The sequence below is a fragment of the Cebus imitator genome, unplaced genomic scaffold, assembly GCF_001604975.1.
Source record: "Cebus imitator isolate Cc_AM_T3 unplaced genomic scaffold, Cebus_imitator-1.0 Scaffold7, whole genome shotgun sequence".
NCBI lineage: Eukaryota > Metazoa > Chordata > Mammalia > Primates > Cebidae > Cebus > Cebus imitator.
The window spans coordinates 2,988,271-3,006,491 of NW_016107322.1; the positions used below are offsets into that span (position 1 = coordinate 2,988,271).

General features: G+C 32.4%; 1 protein-coding gene across 1 annotated transcript; it reads left to right on the forward strand.

The window, feature by feature from the left end:
* The first annotated feature begins 16,085 nt into the window (after nt 1-16,085).
* LOC108311886 (uncharacterized protein C3orf14) lies at nt 16,086-16,963 on the forward strand. Its single transcript, XM_017539526.2, has one exon. It carries the CDS (start codon nt 16,327-16,329, stop codon nt 16,705-16,707), a length of 381 nt encoding a protein of 126 aa, XP_017395015.1. The 5' UTR covers nt 16,086-16,326; the 3' UTR covers nt 16,708-16,963.
* The last annotated feature ends 1,258 nt before the right edge of the window (nt 16,964-18,221 follow it).

Below are 18,221 nucleotides of genomic sequence, written 5' to 3' on the forward strand. Positions count from 1 at the left end.
CTCCTCACTTTCCCACATGGAGATGAGAAACTAAGGCTGAGAGATGTTTAGTGACTTAACCAAGGTTGCACAGCCAGAAAGTGGTGGTAGAAAAGTTTTTGACACATGCCTGAATAAGGATACAAAAAAAGAAGGGGTCTGTCTGTGTTTACATAAGTTTTTCCCTTCCCTAAGAAAACACACAAAACTAATGAGATATAGAAATTAGCATTAATAGCTACTTTGAATGATATTTTACCCAGGGTTTCACTTATTATTCATTTGTGGAAATTAATTTATTGTTACACAGGTTACTGTGAAAATGTTAAAAAGAGATTATCTCTCAACCACAAATATCAAATATTAAGAATAATCTATCAGTGGAAACAAATATAAGGAATTCGAACCGTATTGTAGTCTATGCTTTGTAACATTTTAAAATATAGAGCTTCTGTTTCAAATATGAATAACTATTTTTAACATCTCATATCATATGGCTTTTTGGTTATGATAGGACCAATACAGTTTATGTCTGTAATAGCAATATATTAGGGTTTATAACTATATTTTAAGCTCTATAATTTTAAATAAATTCTACAGAGAAAGAGAAGTAATTAATATTCCTTGATATTCTTTTCTTTAATATATTCTCAAAGTAGCATTAGCAGAATAAAGGGTAAGGTAACTGCATAGATAGTAACATGATTTTTATACTCTGAATTAATTTGAGAAGGATAATAATATAATTAATAATGGAAATTACAAATTTACACACCTCAGATTGCCAATAACACTTGTCTTATTAAAATTTAAGTTAGCCTTAATGAGCTCCCAAATAAGACTCTTCCATGATTCTATTGTTAAATATAATGTATTTTTGATTTTTTAAATGTCTAATTATATTGTTTTCATTTTCTCTTTGTAAAAATTTTTATAAACTTCCTTCTTCTTTTCAATTTTATCTTTGTCTGTTATGAGTTTTATATTTATTTTTATAAGAAGAGAAATTATATATATATATATATATATATGGAAAGTGCCTAATCTTAACTCCTAGACAACCAGGGAATGTTGAAATATATATTACCCAAGAATTCCAAGTGTCAGTGGGCTGGATTAATACAGGCCTGTGAAGAAATTTTTATGTTGGAATAGTGTGTTGTCACTACATTAGTCTTCACTCAAGTAATACTTTTGAAATTTCTTCATCTAATCTTTTCTTTCTTACACAATGATTCCATAGAGATTTGTCCTTTGCTTGCTTTACAGACAGCTGGACTTCTCTTGAAGAGTTCCGACTGCTTCTAAGAGCACCCTGCCTTTCAGCCTTTATGAACCAAGCAACCTTTACAGAAGGCTACATAATTTCTAAATTTATCTTTACTCTCTGGTCAGGAAACACAACTGTTTCTATCTTTCAGCAGTTTGTAAAACTCTATTGTTGAATTAATAACATAAAAATGTCATGTTCTGAACAATTTTTTGACTTGTTCTTTGGTTCAATCAAGAGAGTAAAATTAGATACAGAGTCTTTGTGATCCAGCTACTATGAATTCTGTTTCCTGAGATTGATACTCAAAAAATTTAACAAGTTTACTTTGGGCCTGGTAATTATTTTAAAAGATTAAAAAAATAAAGCTTGTATAAAAATCCATGATACCTACTTTTCTCATTTTTATTCATAACAATAACTAGAAATACTTTTTTCAAGGTTTATAAATTAAACACTAAAATTAAAAGATAAACCTAAGTACATGTCCTCAACGTGACAAAATGAAAATTATGCCAGCACATAACGATTGATGAAATATGGGCATAGAATAGCAAAGAACTGGGAACAAATAGAAATCTAGATAGAATTCCAAGTAAAGTGTATGTTAGAAACTTCAGTTTTAAAACTGATAAGAAAGTCAGAACAAAGTTTTATTTTTTTACATATAGGGAAACTGTTATGTGTTTTTGTTTTGCACCTTTTTTGAATGGATATACTTCATGTCTGGATTTTGGTTTTACCAAAAATTATAGACATGAACATCAATCAATTCTGAGTTCCCAGCGGAGCATGGTGGCTCATGTAATTTCAGAACTTTTGGAGGCCAAGCCCAGAAGATAACTGGAGGCCAGGGGTTCAAGACCAGCCTGGGCAGCACAAGTGAGATGCCTTATCTACAGAAAAGGTTATCTGGGTATGGTGGCACACACCTGTAGTCCCAGCTACTCAGGAAGCTGAAGTAGGAGGATTGCTTGAACCCAGGAGTTCAGGGTTGCAGTGAACTATGATCATGCTGCTACACTCCAGCCTGGGTATTGGAGCAAGACCCTGTGTGTAAAAGAAAACAAATCTATAAGTCCCTTCTGTGTCAGATTCTGCCTTAGAATATGAGATACTAGTATTAACAATTACATAATTTTCCAGATCATTAAAGGCACTCTGGTTTCTATGAATGTGATGGCTTATGTAATTGCTTGTTCTTATGCATCAACTCTTGGATCCTCTACATTTTTTTTTATGATCTTGCCTTTAGCACATGATTTTGTGAAAAGGCCTTGAAACTTATAATAATAATTTGAATCAACTTCTATTTGAACTAAAAGTCATCACAGAGTCTTGCAAAAGAGTCTAACATTAAAAAATAATAAAATTATTTAGTAGTGGAATAATCATTTAAGAGATAACATAACTGGTACTAAGATGCAAGGAGGAAAAATAGTCAAGATAAGGATTACCTTTTGGATATGTATTTTCATCATAAATAAAGAAGTAAATGTGGGGCAAAAAGAAAATCTTACTTTAGCAGGTACAAATTATTATCTTCAGCCACTTTTAAAAGATAAAACACAATTCAAAGCAGAAGACCGCTGCAAAAAGAGAATTGTCACATTGCTTAAAAAGACTTGAAATGTATTATCACTGAAAGACTTTATAAAAGTGTCTTTCCTGTAGTTCTCAGAATGAAATGGAATAATAAAGTGTCTTAAAGTGATCAGGAAAAGGGATAGACTAATCGCATTATCAAGGTCTTTCCCAAACCTATAATTTTATGAAGACTTCATTAGCTGTAGTCATATTCAATAAAAACTGTCATAAAACAAAATTAATTTCGTGGTCACAGAAGTTACATTTTTACTCACAGTACTACCCTTTCTGACAATTTCAGAAAATAATTACATATTCATATGGAAAATGTACCATTTGGTAAAAATAAAAATAGACTTAACATTGACCTTCAAAAATTTAAGATGCAACATTTTTACATCAGTTCTATTTAAAATGCAATCTCTGAATGTTAGAAAATAATAAAGCATATAGCAAATAAAGCATAAACAAGCAGACAGTACATATGAATATTATTCAATTTCACTAAAGTTCTTATTTATCTAGAAATGGATTTTCTTTAATAATACTTGAGCATATATTTTATAATGCTTTCTAATTAAGTGAAATGCTTTTACATATGTCTCTATATGAAATTTCATTTAAATGACCTCTATCCCTGTTTTCCAAAAAGCCCTGTGGATCCACCTGAAATTAGGAGCCATCAGAGCAGGTTGGTTCGAGATTTTGCCACTTAAAAACAAAAAAAAAAGCACCATTTTGTATTATTAATAAAATTTTATTTGCAAAAAGTAGAACTTCATAAAAATTCATCCAACATTACTTCTGTAAAATGAACTTTGTAATTTCCAATGCAAACTAAAAATGCAAATGCACCTATGGAAAGTGTAAACTCCTTGAATAGAAGCTTTAATATTGCTTAAGAGTAAGGCTATTTTCATATTATATAGTGCCATATTACATCCCCTCAAACCACTACATGTGGCTTACGGAACTCTGAGCTGAAGTATACAAGTCGCTCTAAATTATTACTAAAATTATTAACTGACAATCCCTTACTTACATGCAGGTTTTCCAAATCGGTGGCTATACTTTCTATTATTTAATATTTTGAAAAACTGCAGCAGTTTTTTTATAGCAAAGGCTTAATCCTGTACAGTAACCTTTATAAAGATATAATCATCATCATTAATGTGAAACATTATAAATATGTAATGAGATAAGTGAAGATGGCTTTAAATAATTAGAGGAAAGCCTCAAACTGTTCCATTTCCTGGTCAATCAATAAGAAACGATCCTGAAAAAGAGTCAGATGACCGCTGACAATTGTATCCTTTTATTAATTATGCCAATGTTAATAAGGTTAGATAATCTCCACTCAATTTGACCTTACAGTAGTAATATAATTGAATATTAAATTAAACGATGCAATTAAGATTTAAACAAAATGCTTTCATATTTTGGAGCTGAAGTATCTTTTAAATCTAAATTCTTTCAAAATTCAGATCACTTAGTTTCCTAATTAAAAGCAATAATAAAAATTAAAATACAATGAACAAAGAGAAAGATGGGGCTGATAAGAAGCAAGGAATGATTTGGAAAGGAAATAAAATTTTTAACCTATAAAATGTGTATTTTAAAGATATAAATACAATAATTCTACTTTTGTGTTGCGATAGAAGGATACTTTATTTTATCAATGTTCAGGCATTTTTATTTACACATGAATATTTTTAGAAAGAATCTTCCATCTTCTTAAGAACAATATTAATTACCAGATTATTTTTATGTTGTATCATGTAAAAGCTTTATAATTAAACCATATTCCTAACATAATAAGCAAAGCACAGAAAAATAAACTTTACATGTTCTCACTTATTCGTGGGAGCTTAACATTAAAACAATTAAATTCATGGTAATAGAGAGAAGAATGATGGTTACCCAAGGCTTGGAAGTGTAGTTGGTGTGGGGATGGCGGGAACTGGGGATCGTTAATGGCTACAAAAAAATAGAAATAATGAATAAGATCTTGTATTTGATAGCAAAACAGAGTGACCATAGTCAATAACAATTTAATTGTACATCTTGAAATAACCAGAAGTGTATTATTGAATTATTTGTAACACAAAGGATAAATGCTAAAGATTGGGGATACCACACTATCCCTGACGTGATTATTACACATAGTATGGCTATATCCAAATATCTCAGGTACCACATAAATATATACACCTGCTATGTACCCAAAAAATAATTTAAAAATAAAAAATAAATTTCAACTAATAGTATATGTAAGAAACAATATAAAATGGAATATAACATATTCTTACACATTTTAAAAGATAATTGAAGGGATAACCAAGTAGTATTGTTGAACACCAATGCTTTGTATTTGACACCTTTTTAAAGTAATTTCATCATCAAACAGAAATGAAGATCTACTCCCTACATATCACATTTTATGTGAGAGGAAAATGAAATGGTCTTTTCATAATCATATTCTTTAGGCAATACTGGACATTGCTTTTCTCCCTTAGTACCATGACCTTCTTTAAGTTTTGAAATGAATCACATTGATGATATTTAAATACACAATTTTCTTTTCATTTCGGGTGGGATTTTGTCTATTGTTCTATAGAAATATTACATAGCAAACTTACTTGTTTTATGACATATATAAAAATATACCTTAGGTTCAATCCCTCTGTGTTTTACATTTTTAAAAATACATTATTGAGAAGGAAAAAGCTAAACCCTTGATGTGCAATACTCCACTAATGAAATGTTTTCATGGCCACTTGTTTTTAAGTGAAAGAAAGATGGAGGTAGCAGTGCCTAAGAGAACTCTGGATTAGCCCCACATGGGCTGGCATATATCAAAAAGTCAGCAAAGCTTTTAGAACAAAGTGCAAAATAGCTAACTTTCAAATCCAATGAGAATGTTTTTCCTCTTGGGAGACTGGTAAACACAATGTTAATTTGGTGTGAATGAGACATCAGTAGAAGCAAATTGCAGGCTGCTTCCTATATTGAGATATGCTTATTCAAAGAGAAAGATATGGCTATTAATAGGAATGATGTAAGGAAGCATTATGATTGTCACAGGTGGAATAAATAGCTTAAATTAAAGAATAAAGTCATATGTAATCACCATATTTAATCCATATAAAATAAAGGTGAATAGTTGGATTTATTATAAAATATGTCTTTGTTAAAACTAATCAAATAAGAACTGAGTTAATGGAATTTTAAAGAACAATTTTCTATTTTGAATTTATAAACTCAAGGTAAACTATATTATTATATAGTATATATGTATCATAATATGGATTTTATTTTTGACAAATGCAAACTGGATATTTATTAAAAATATGATGAAAATATTAATAATTTTGCTGCTGTTTTGTTTCCTTAAATTAGAAAGTTAGTTTTTTTGTTTGTCTGTTTTGATTTTGATACTTAGACATTAGAAAACATGTGAGCTCTAGTTGGCATTTTTGGTGAGCTTTTCCATTTTGAGTTCATTTTTTATGCCAGTTTCTAATTTCTGACAATACTTTCCACATGATATATTCCACATATTTGGTATATAGTTAATCTATAGATCAATGTGTGTTTTTCTTGTCTTTGAATCATTCTCTGTTGTACAGGTAATTTTAAAACTTGCAATTTTGAGACAAAGGGAGTGAAGGTCAAGTGAATTAACTATCATTTTTTAAAAAACATACTAATAAACTTGCTTGCCGGATACTGTCACCTCAAATAGGCCTTAGCAGCAGAGTGACTTCTGCTCCTTGAGGGCTTCAGGCTCCTACATAAATCCAGATCCATGTTCACTTACAAAGAATTGATTTCCAGCTGAGTGGACAGAATCAATGGATCAACTGTTACAGATTTTACAACTTGTACCCTTGGCCAGCATCTGTGATTTGTGTTTATAATCCATAAGAGTTTTCAGGTCCTTCAGATCTGCCTGTACCTAAAAAGCATTTATAATAAAGCAACACTTTTAAAGCTATACCTCCCCCATTAACATCACAGCCTATTTCTCTGGGTATTTTAATTCATTTAAAGTAATAATGAAAAAAATATAAATATCTTAATATTTGTCTATTCACAGAATTAATATCTTCTTCTCATTTCTAACCTCTAGCCAAAGAAAAGATGTATGTATGAAATGTATATTATTAGTGAAGAATTTAAAAGAACAAGGTTATTCTTAAGTTTACCTAAAAAAAAGAAAATGCATGGAACACTGATACACAATTTTTCAAATTTTTGATGAAAATATTGACAATTGAATAAACGGTGAAATGTCATTTTAACAAGGTTGAGGAAAGGCACTTTTTAGACAGAAATTTGCTTTCTCTTCAAATAAAATACTATGGTCTTAGATCATTTTTTCTTCCAGGGAAACATTGATAAAGTACAAAATGTATGTTAATGAGTATAAATACTAGCAGTGTACAACGAATGAGATATTGAAAATTAAATATAACTTTTAAGGAGATAATTTACATAAATTATAGTACACCTCTGTAATTAAAAGATTAAATGATTAAGACAAAATATTAAGATGCTAAATGAAGGTGATGTCTGTATGGACCACACAGAATCCTTTAGAGACGGACGAAATATTAGCAGGCAAAAGAATGTATAAAATTATTTCTTTTTGCTTATTTGTTACCTTAAAATAAGCACATAAATTAATTCTGATGGAATTTGCTATTTCTTAAGGATCGGATTGGTGGTGCTATTTCTGAAATTTGCTATTTCTTAAGGACCCGATTGGGTGGTGGTCTAGGTGAGGTATGCAATTGAACATTTACTTTCTGTTTTACAATGTCTTATGTCATCTGATATTTTGTATCTACAATGTATGTTAGTCAGGGTTCTCCAGAGGGACAGAGCTAATAGGTTCTACATATATATATAAAAGGGAGTTTACTCGGGAGAATTAGTTCACATGATCACAAGTCCCAGGATAGGCCCTCTACAAGTTGAGGAGGTAGGAAGCCAGTAGGGACCCAGATCAAGTCCCAAAGCCTTAAAAATGGAGAAGCCAACAGTGCAGGCTTCTGTCTGTGGCTGCAGGCCTAAGGGCCTCTGGCAAACCATTGTTGTAAGTCCAAGGGTCCAAAGGTGGAAGAACCTGGAGTCTGATGTTCAAGGGCAGGAAGCATCCAGCCCTGGAGAAACATGAAAGCTGGAAGACTCAGCAAGCCAGCTTCTTCCAAATTCCTCCCTTTGCTTTTTCTAGCTGCTGTGGCAACGGATTGGATGGTGCCCACCATCACTGTGGATGGTTCTTCCTCTCCCAGCCCACTGACTCAAATGTTAATCTCCACTCTCAGCACCCACACAGACACAACCAGAAACAATACTTTGCATCCTTCAATCCAATCAAGTTAATTGGATTGTATTGAAGGATGCAAAGTATTGTTTCTGGTTGTGTCTTAATATTAACCCTCACACGATGGGAAAATAAAATCAAGATTTTCCACTTTAAAAGTAAAATAAAAATTCTTGTGATTGCTAACATGTATGTGCTTGTGTTTATATAAACAACCAAAGAATAATACAAAAATGTTTATTTGTTTAGCATATAGATATTAACTATTAGGAAACTTAATATATTTTTTTCTGTAAGAAAATAGATGAATGCTTTCACTCAGTTGTTAATAGAATGTAGTTTTGTTCTTTTTCTGAAGAATTTTCTTCTGTTCTGTTTAGTTTTTTTCTTCTGTTTAGTTTTCCTTTTAGAACTAATTGCATATTTCTCATTGCTAGAGTTAAGTAAATATTGTTTCCCAACACATGCAGGTATCTTCCAATTTATGGCATAAATTATGTTTACCAGACAAGCTTATCTCTACCTTAATTCCTTTTTTTTTTTCACTTTAGCCTCATCTCTAGTTTATGTGTCACTAATTTATGTAAATAAACTTAAAAAAACTTTTAAAACAGTTTTATATTTACAGAAGTGCAGCAAGATTGTGTATAGAAAATTTCCATCTACCCCACACCCGTGCTCTGCTATTATCAATGCCTTACAAATAGTATGGCACAGGTGTCAAGATAATTGAGCCAAAATTGGTACATTATTATGTAGTCCTTAGGGTTTGTTTGTTTTTTTTTTTTTTCCAGATTTCTTTAGTTTTTATCTAAGGTCTCTCTTTCTCTTGCAGGGTTACATACGAACTATTACATTATATTTAGTCATCATATGATATTAGGCTCCTCTTAACTATGACTATTCATCAAAATTTTCTTGTTTATCAGGATATTGACAGTTTGAGAGTATTGGTCAGGTATTTTATAGACTGCCTCCCAGTTAGAATTTGTCTGATTATTTTCTCATCATTCGAATGAGGTTATGTATTCTTGAGAGGAAAACCACAGAAACAAAGAAGTACCACTTAAATCACATCGTAGTAGGAAACATACTATCATACTACCAGCATGGAATTAGTCTTGGAAAATTGGCTGAAGTAGAGTTTACCAAGTTCCTCTACTGTTAAGTTATTCTGGCCCCCAACCCCACTGCATACTATGTTCTTTGGAAGGAGTTCTTATGTATCATCCAGTCTTAAGGAATGGGGAGTTACAGGCCACATCCTTGATGGGGCAATATCTATATAATTTGTTTGGAATTATTTTTATGGGATATTTGTATTTTTCTACCTTTATTTAGTGAATTTTTCATTTATAATGGTATTTCATTATATCAGTATAGACTTGTGAATATTTATTTCATATTTTGGTCTACATTCTAATACTCTGATTTTTTTGGAAGTGTAAGTACATTATGAGACACTGCTATAAGTGCAAGGATAGGAATCTCTTGAGTGAGGCCTATCGGGAAACAGTCAATGTTTAGTTAACCAAGGAATATACTCATAAACATTAAAGTTCACATGCTATAGGGATTAATGACAAAAAAGGTAACAGCAATGTGATCTCAGACAACTTTATTTTAGAGAAGCCAACTTACCTAGAGCAGAGGTTATTGGAGCTATGAACTAACCCTTAATGGTAATATTGATGAATTGCTGGAGGCTAAGTGTGGATTGTTGTGAAAGCAAGAAACTCCTGGGGCCTCACAGGCTTGAGATGGTACCATAAACATAGCAGAAGGGCAAGCCACAGGCTGGGAGAAATATTTGAAGGCCATATACCCGATAAAGGTTTTGTATCCAAAATTACACAAAGAGCTGTAAAACTCAACCATCGTTAAGAAAACATACAACAAATAAAAAATGGGCAAAAGTTCTGAAATGACACCTCACCAAACAAGACACCCAGATGGAAAATCAGCATATGAAAAGAGGCTCATTCTCATTTGGCATCACAAAACTGCAAATTAAAAAAGAAATGAGATATCACTAAAAATCTAGAATGGTGAAAATAAGAACAACAACAACAACAAAAATAAAAAATTGACCATAGCAAACACTGGAAAGGATACAGAGCAAAAATAATACTCACTGAATTTAGGAATAAAATATGTTACAACCATTATTAGAAGACAAATTTGCTCTGTTTTTTACAGGTTTGAAATATAGGCTCTTAATATGACCCAGCAATTGTGTATCTAGGTGTTCACCCAACTGAATTGAAAACATGTACACAAAACACCTAGGCATGAATGTTTCTAGCAGTTTATTCTCACCAAAAACTGGAAAAAGGAAAGGTATCCTTCAAGAGGTAAATGGCTAAACACACTTGATATATGTATACATAGAATATTATTCAGTGATAAAAATAAATAAAATATCAAATTATAAAACAGAATGAACCTTAAATGCATATTGCCAAGTGAAAAAAGACAATCTGAAGAAGGTATACACTTTATAATTCCAATGATATGATATTCTGAAAAGGGGAGCATTATAGACAGTAAAGAAATCAGTGGTTTCCAAGGTTCCGGGAGGGAGAAAAGAAGGGTTGAATAGGTGAAGCACAGAGGAATTTTTAGGATGGTGAAACTATTTTGTAAATACTATAATAGCGGAAACATGATGCTATTCATTTGTCAAAATTCATAGACCTTTACAGGGAAAATAATAAACCTAATGTTCAAAGATTTTAAAAATTCTATCAAGAGTTCAGAAGATGGGAGGAAAGAATGAAAAATATGTTTAAAAACTATATTACAAATCTATAAAAATATTTTACTGCTCTTTGAAAATGAGTGAAATTTTGAAGATTAAAAGTTCAAAGAATTTCTGTAAGCACTGTATGCACATTGATAATGTTGTTTCTTATGGGCATACTGTTGAACGATTCTTATACAACTAGACATCAGTTAAATGAATGCTGGCTGGTGACAGTCATATTTCTCACAGTTAGAAAGAAAGCTACAAATAAACAAGGGAGCAAGGCTAGAAAGATCCTTGTAGCAATGAATCAGAATTGGATGCATCACTATTAATTCATGCTTACCTTAACAGAGATACAGATGGTTACATACAGACACATTTGTAGATAATGTGTATATACATGGGTATATATACATGTATATTTATCTCTTGTCTGCTCAGTAGGACTATAAGCAATGGCACCACAACAGCAATGAGCATACCTAGTACCACAGATCTTGATATCTAATACCACCCTCTAACAAGAAAACCAGGTTCATGAAGAGATGGTAGTTTCAGGGACAAGAAAGACGCAAAGTAACCCTGAGCATCTTGTAGAAAGCAAAAGTAAAGAAGTATTTTCACACACACACACACGCACGCACACACACACACACACAGAGAGAGAGAGAGAGAGAGAGAGAGACAGAGAGAGAGAGACAGAGAGAGAGAGAAAGGGAAACAGAGAAATATAGATACTTTTTTAAAGAAAGGAATGGTAAAGCGTTGGAACCATGATAGCTAATTTAAGAGTGCAACCAAAGAAGCTGATACAGAAACATTGCAGAGAAATACTATCAGTTTTTGACTTACTTAAATGTGAAGACTAGGAGGAAGGCAAGTGCCCTAAAAGTGCCATTCTCCATCTCAAACTTCCATGATGTCATCCTAAAAAGCATATTACAGCCTCTTAGTATTACAAGTTCCGTTTAATTTTTCTCAACGCGGATCTTTTTCTGCAAGTAGTACTTTTAACCTCTTCTTCTGCACTGACAGCTTCTACTTTGTCTTTATTAAACCCTTCCAAACTCTGACACCACTCCACTATGCCTCATTATAGTAAATGAAACCTTTACCCTAGGAGGGCATGGAATGAGAGGGAGAAGTGTGGTGAGGAAGAGCACATGAGAGTAAAGGAAAACCAATGTGGCTAAAATTAAGAAGGTCAAATAAAGACTGGCTCTGAAAGCAGTTGGATAACTAGACAAGAAATTGAATACCTGTCTGAATGTGAATCCTATTTACAGTGACAAGAAAAACGAGAGAAGCCACTAAGTGTAGTTGTTGGGAGGAAAGATTAGGTCAATTATAGACCCGTTCATTTGAGATGGCTGTGAGAAATCTAAAAAACAGATATAGGAAGAAGTTGGATATTCAGGTTTTCAGCGAGGAAACAAACAAACAAACAAGATCTAGGCTTCAGTTGTATATCGCAGAGCCATCATTCCCTAGGTATATAGTTGAAGCCAATGTTTAGGTACTTCTCTTATGTTCTCTAAAATCTTTCCATGGTATTCTCCATTGCTCCTTTAAGCACATGATATAGTAATTTACTCTCTTTATTTTTTCATTAAACGCTATGAGTCTTAAGGGTAACTTGAAGAAATTCTTTGAGGGCAGGATTGGGTCTTATTTGTCTTTATCTCTCCAGCACATTGTACAATATTTATTTAATAAATAAATTCATCATTTCACATAAACTGCCTAAGTAGAAATTCTGTGGGTAAAAAAAAATCAGCCATAAATTAAGGTAAATAAGTATTATAATTCATATATTATGAAACATAAAATAAGTTCTGAATATTTACATTACTTGCTCACTGTGACATAGAAGTTACAGAGTTGAGGGTAGTAATCATCTTATTACTTTTATTTTTATTTCTTGGCTATACATTTCTTAATTATACTACTGAGGATTTAATTTTCAATACTTAAGTATGTAGGATTCCTAGTAGAGTACTGTTTCATTAGGCTCTTTAGTTTATTATTAATACAAATGCTACAAAATATATATAACATTGTAAATGAGTTGTCTTTTCTAATGTGTCTAGAGTAAGCTGCACTAAGGATATACAGGCTTCGAATTTCTTCTGAAGTATGGAAGATGGTTAACCAACATCCACTTGGGAATGAATGAATCCCAATCTAAAAATCCTTATTTCCAAAACACATATAATTACAATATCTTACCAAATACCATGTCGGTGTTTAACAATTTTATCTGTAGAGCAAATCAAGAAGTCAAATAAATCAAGCGTTGTAGGGCATTATAGCTTAAGTATGGTTATGGTTTTCCTAAATATGTTTCTGGGAATTAATCATTCTTGTATAAAACCTGAGTGAGATTAACGTGGCCAGAGGAGTCAAAGGTAATGAATAACACCCTGGGGTGGTTAACTTGCTGGTCCTCTTTTTCATCCTGATGTTTTAAAAACTTATCAGTAATAGAAAGTATAAAAAAGTATTAAAAAATTCTAGGCAAATTTCATTTTAGGAAATATCTAGAATATGCTGATGATAATTTCTCTGTCGGAATATTTTAAGCATTTTGAAGAATAATTAATTTTTATAGAGACGGAGGTAACCATTGCTTAGCAAATAATTGCTGATGTGTAGTTAATTACCAGTTATTTTTATACAAGCAAAATAATTTTGAATGTTTTATGTGATTATATTTTTAAATAATTATTTTATTTCCTTCCTAATTTAATAAACTTCATTAACACTTTTCACAGCATAACAGGTGTTTTGCCTATAGTAAGTTATAACCAATGGATGAAGATTTCAAAGTTATTATTTGAATTTTTATCATAATTTTTAGCATGGTTCCATGATTTTATTTTATTTTTTAGCATTATTACCTTCTCAGCAAACAAGAACAATGTTAAAGCAATTCTATAAAATTTTATCTAAATTTTGGAGAGTGGGTCTTACTTCTTACTTATATAATCCACTGGTAGGGTCAATAAATCTTTGATGACTTTGCAATTTGTTCTTGTGTATAAAATAGGACACAATGGTAAGTTGTATAAATTGCACATGTTTAAAAATTTTTTATATATATTGTGCTTGAAATCTGTTTTCTTCTTCCTATGACCTCTACATCTTAACTGCTTGCTTATTCTTCTATTTTTTTTTCCATATTCATTCTTCCTCCTAAATACCTAGATTGCCCTGTCCTGAATATTTACTTATGTAGCTGCCTCCTGATAATACCAGTAACTGATTAAACATCTGTGTTTGGGGCTCCTATTATGTATTATTGTAGTTGGACCAGAAAGTAATAGATTTTAAGTGTCAGGAACCATATCAAGTATCAATTCACAAACACATAACAAAGAAAGCATGAATTTATGTCCCAGCTTTGCTATAATTTCCTATATGACTGCCAGAAAATCATTGAACATAATCTGCCTTTCCTTTTTCTGATCTGTAATATGGTGATCATTAGACAATTTATTGGCTATTGATTAAATAAGACAATGTACAAAAAGCATAATATGATGCCTAGAAAATACCTGTAATATGTTCCTATAGTTATGATTTTCATTATTGTTTCATTCCTTTTAACAATGATTTTATCACTTGTGTTTCTGTAGTTAAGGTACAAATCTCTGAGAAATTATCAATTTGAAACTTTATTCTTTAGCCTTAGTGATGAAGCATAAATTCAAAGGAAGAGTTTAAGGAACAGGCACAGCATATGGAAGGTGTGACTTACGGTTGAGAAATGAGGTTCATGGTGTATTTTTAAGTGATCTAACTATGAAAAATATTGAAGCAAACTGTTTAATATTATATATTTATTTTTACCTCAGCATGAATGTTTGAGCTTAAAAAGAGCAGGAGATTACTGATATACTTTATAAGCTTATTTTAGCAAAAAGCTTACATCAGTTAAGTGAAATACATTAAAAATACATATTTAATACTTCCGCAAAAGGAAGAAAGGATTTTCTTATGAAAATATTTATGCCAGATGATTTGTTTGTCAGGAATGGTAAATGATACATGCAAACAATCTCCAACATGCAGTTTTTCTATCTCTTCTAATTAACCAGACCTTACATTGTTCCACCCAGAAAATCTTTAAACAAATGTTCAATTGTTCATTTAATACACAAATAATAATAGTTTACATGTATTGTGATTTTGAATGGCAGGCTCATGCATCTACTGAATCACAGAGCTGGGTTTTGAGCACAAGCTTGCTTTACTTTATAGTTCACATAAGCTATAGCGCCTCTAACTAAACTGTGTTATCTCTCATAAATTCATTTTCTCTTACTTATTTTTAGTTTTTGTTCAGAACTATATGCTTAGAGACATGAAAAAGAAATAGGAGAAATAAGTAGATATAAAAAAAGGCCAGAAGCAGAAAAAGTTAATATTGGACAGCAAACTAAGCAAAATGCAAGACTAAAGAGTCTAAAACTGATTTATGTACAGTCTACCTGCTCAAACATGTGCAGTGTGTGTTTCTGTGTGTGCAATTATTCTTGAAATGCAGTGCCTTAGCACTATAAAATATATAATCATTTTTCTTTCTTTTCCTGAATGTAACTGAACAAAAGGTTCAACATTGACATTCCATTTGGATTATAAGGGGAAGGACAATTCAAAGACAAAAGCCCATCAGAGAATACAAATTGCTTCTAAGTTCAAATGTAATAACCATTTGCAAGAACAGTTTGGGGATATCAACTGCCACATAGATTGCATTCACTTAAGGAGGACATCAAAGGAAACCACAGTTCTCACCACATCATGATTTATGGATTTTGCTTGAACACTTGTAATTACTTCTTTAGCATGAGAGGATGAGTACAGACACATGAGTTCCACCAAACTCAAATTCCTGAGAAAACAGGGCACTCGATTCTTTTTTACTGGTGGATTCTGAAGGGAATTATAGTAGTAAATAGGTCAAAATATTATTTCATGGCTCACACTGTAATGGACACAACTGTGCCAAGACAGGTACTGGTGCCGGTTTTTTGTTTTTTGTTTTTTGTTTTCAACCAGATATTAGCCTTCTAAATTCCCTCTGGTAAAATTTTGGGGAAAAAAAAAAATGCTAACAGAAATAAATAGGCGGGCTCGGTGAGTGGAGTCGGACCGCGGTGCTGATGGCGGGCCTCACAGAAAAGTTACCATGAACCGACTTTCCGGAATTCCCTTGGCGCTGCGGCCTCGTAGCAAAAGGAAACCGAGAGGAAGGCGACGACGATTGGCCTGCGGTGATGTTAGCGGGCAAGCACCTTCAGCCTTTAAGCCCAACCAGATGATTTGTCTGCAGGTTGGAGGCCTTCAGCGCATTTCACTAGACCTCTGTCTGTATCGGTCCAGTTAGCCAAGCTTTGATTAAGGATGACTTCCTTGTTTGCTCAAGAAATTCGCCTTTCTAAAAGACATGAAGAAATAGTATCACAAAGATTAATGTTACTTCAACAAATGGAGAATAAATTGGGCAATCAACACACAGAAAAGGCATCTCAGCTCCAAACAGTTGAGACTGCTTTTAAAAGGAATCTTAGTCTTTTAAAGGATATAGAAGCAGCAGAAAAGTCACTGCAGACCAGGATTCACCCAATTCCACGGCCTGAGGTGGTTTCTCTTGAGACTCGTTACTGGGCATCAGTAGAAGAATATATTCCCAAATGGGAACGGTTTCTTTTAGGAAAAGCACCATATCCTTTTGCTGTTGAAAATCAAAATGAAGCAGAAAATACCATTCAAAATGAGGCATAGCGATAACTTCTTCCCTTGGTATTTCGAAAAGCCTGTTTAATACAGCTGGGTGTTAAGGAGTATGTAGGTAATTGCAGGAAATTTAGCAATTAAATATGTTCATATTCTCCATTATGTCCTAAGTGACAGTGAAGATACGAGAATTTACTGGCAAGCCTCATGTTGTCACCTATTACCATTTCAAGGTCCCGAATGTGTTAAACACTAATATTAAAAAGTGGACTCTTTATTAAAAAAAAAAAAAAAAAAAAAAAAAAAATAGATATTTCTACTGAGAATTTTTACCTGAACAAAGGAGAGTTGATTATGTCTAAATAAAGTCAACTAATATTAACAATTATAGAGATGTGAAAAATTTCATAGGACTATAGGATGTCTCCATTTTGAGTAGAAAGAGTAATCATTGTTTTTTCTACCTTTAATGTGTAAAAATGCAAAAATTAAGAAATGCTTCTTGCCTTATTTACTTCCAAATGTTGTGTCAAATTCATTTTGATTTTCTGTCCAGATAAAATAGTTAAATTTAGAGGTTGTGGAAATTAGTTTAATGCACAAAGTTATAGAAAGCTATAATCTACTGATGTTTTATTTCAACCGCCATGGCACATTTATTTATGGCCAATTCCTGCATTCACAACATAAGACATGAGGGACACACAGAGAAATCCACATGGTTAGTTATGTTTTATCCAATGAGTACATTTATTCAAAATGTAACGTTTACCAATTCATTGTTTATCAATTATTTATTTGTTAATGTATACAAGTAATGTTGGGGTTCAGAACATGACAACCCTAAAGTATGCCACTTTGACATGCTGAGTACTTTGAACTGAAGGAGATTGGAAGGACCTTGGAAGTAAGGTCTTTCTGACCTTCTCTCATCTTCATGTTTGTCATCCTGATTTCTCCCAAAATAATGTTATAGAAAGTAGAATTCCTGTTCCCCAAGAGAGATGTACTAGTCAATTTTCACAGTGCTACAAAGAAAACCCTAGACTGAGTAATTTATAAAGAAAAGAGGTTTAATTGACTCCTATGTTGGCATGGCTTGGGAGGCCTCAGGAAGTTTACAATCATGGCTGAAGGGGAGAGGGAAGCAGGCACCTTCTTCACACAGTGGCAACAGAGAAGAGAAGGGTGAGCACTGCAAAAACTGACTACAAAAAATATTTAAAAAAAGTTGAGCAACATGGTACATGCCTGTAATCCCAGTTACTTGGGAGGATTTCTTGAGCCCAGGAGGCCAAGGCTTCAGTGAGTGGTGATCATTCCACTGAAAGTTAAAAATAAACTTGCCATATGACCCACTCGTTCTGCTCTTAGGTATCTACCCAAGAAAATGAAAAACACTTGTTTGCCACTGTTCATAGCAATATTGTTCATAACAGCTAAAAAGTAAAAGGAATCCAAATATCCATTAGCTAGTAAATTAATAAACAAAATGCAGTGGATACATACAGTGAATTCTATTCAGTAACCTAAATAGTGATCTACTGATTTAGAGCACGGAA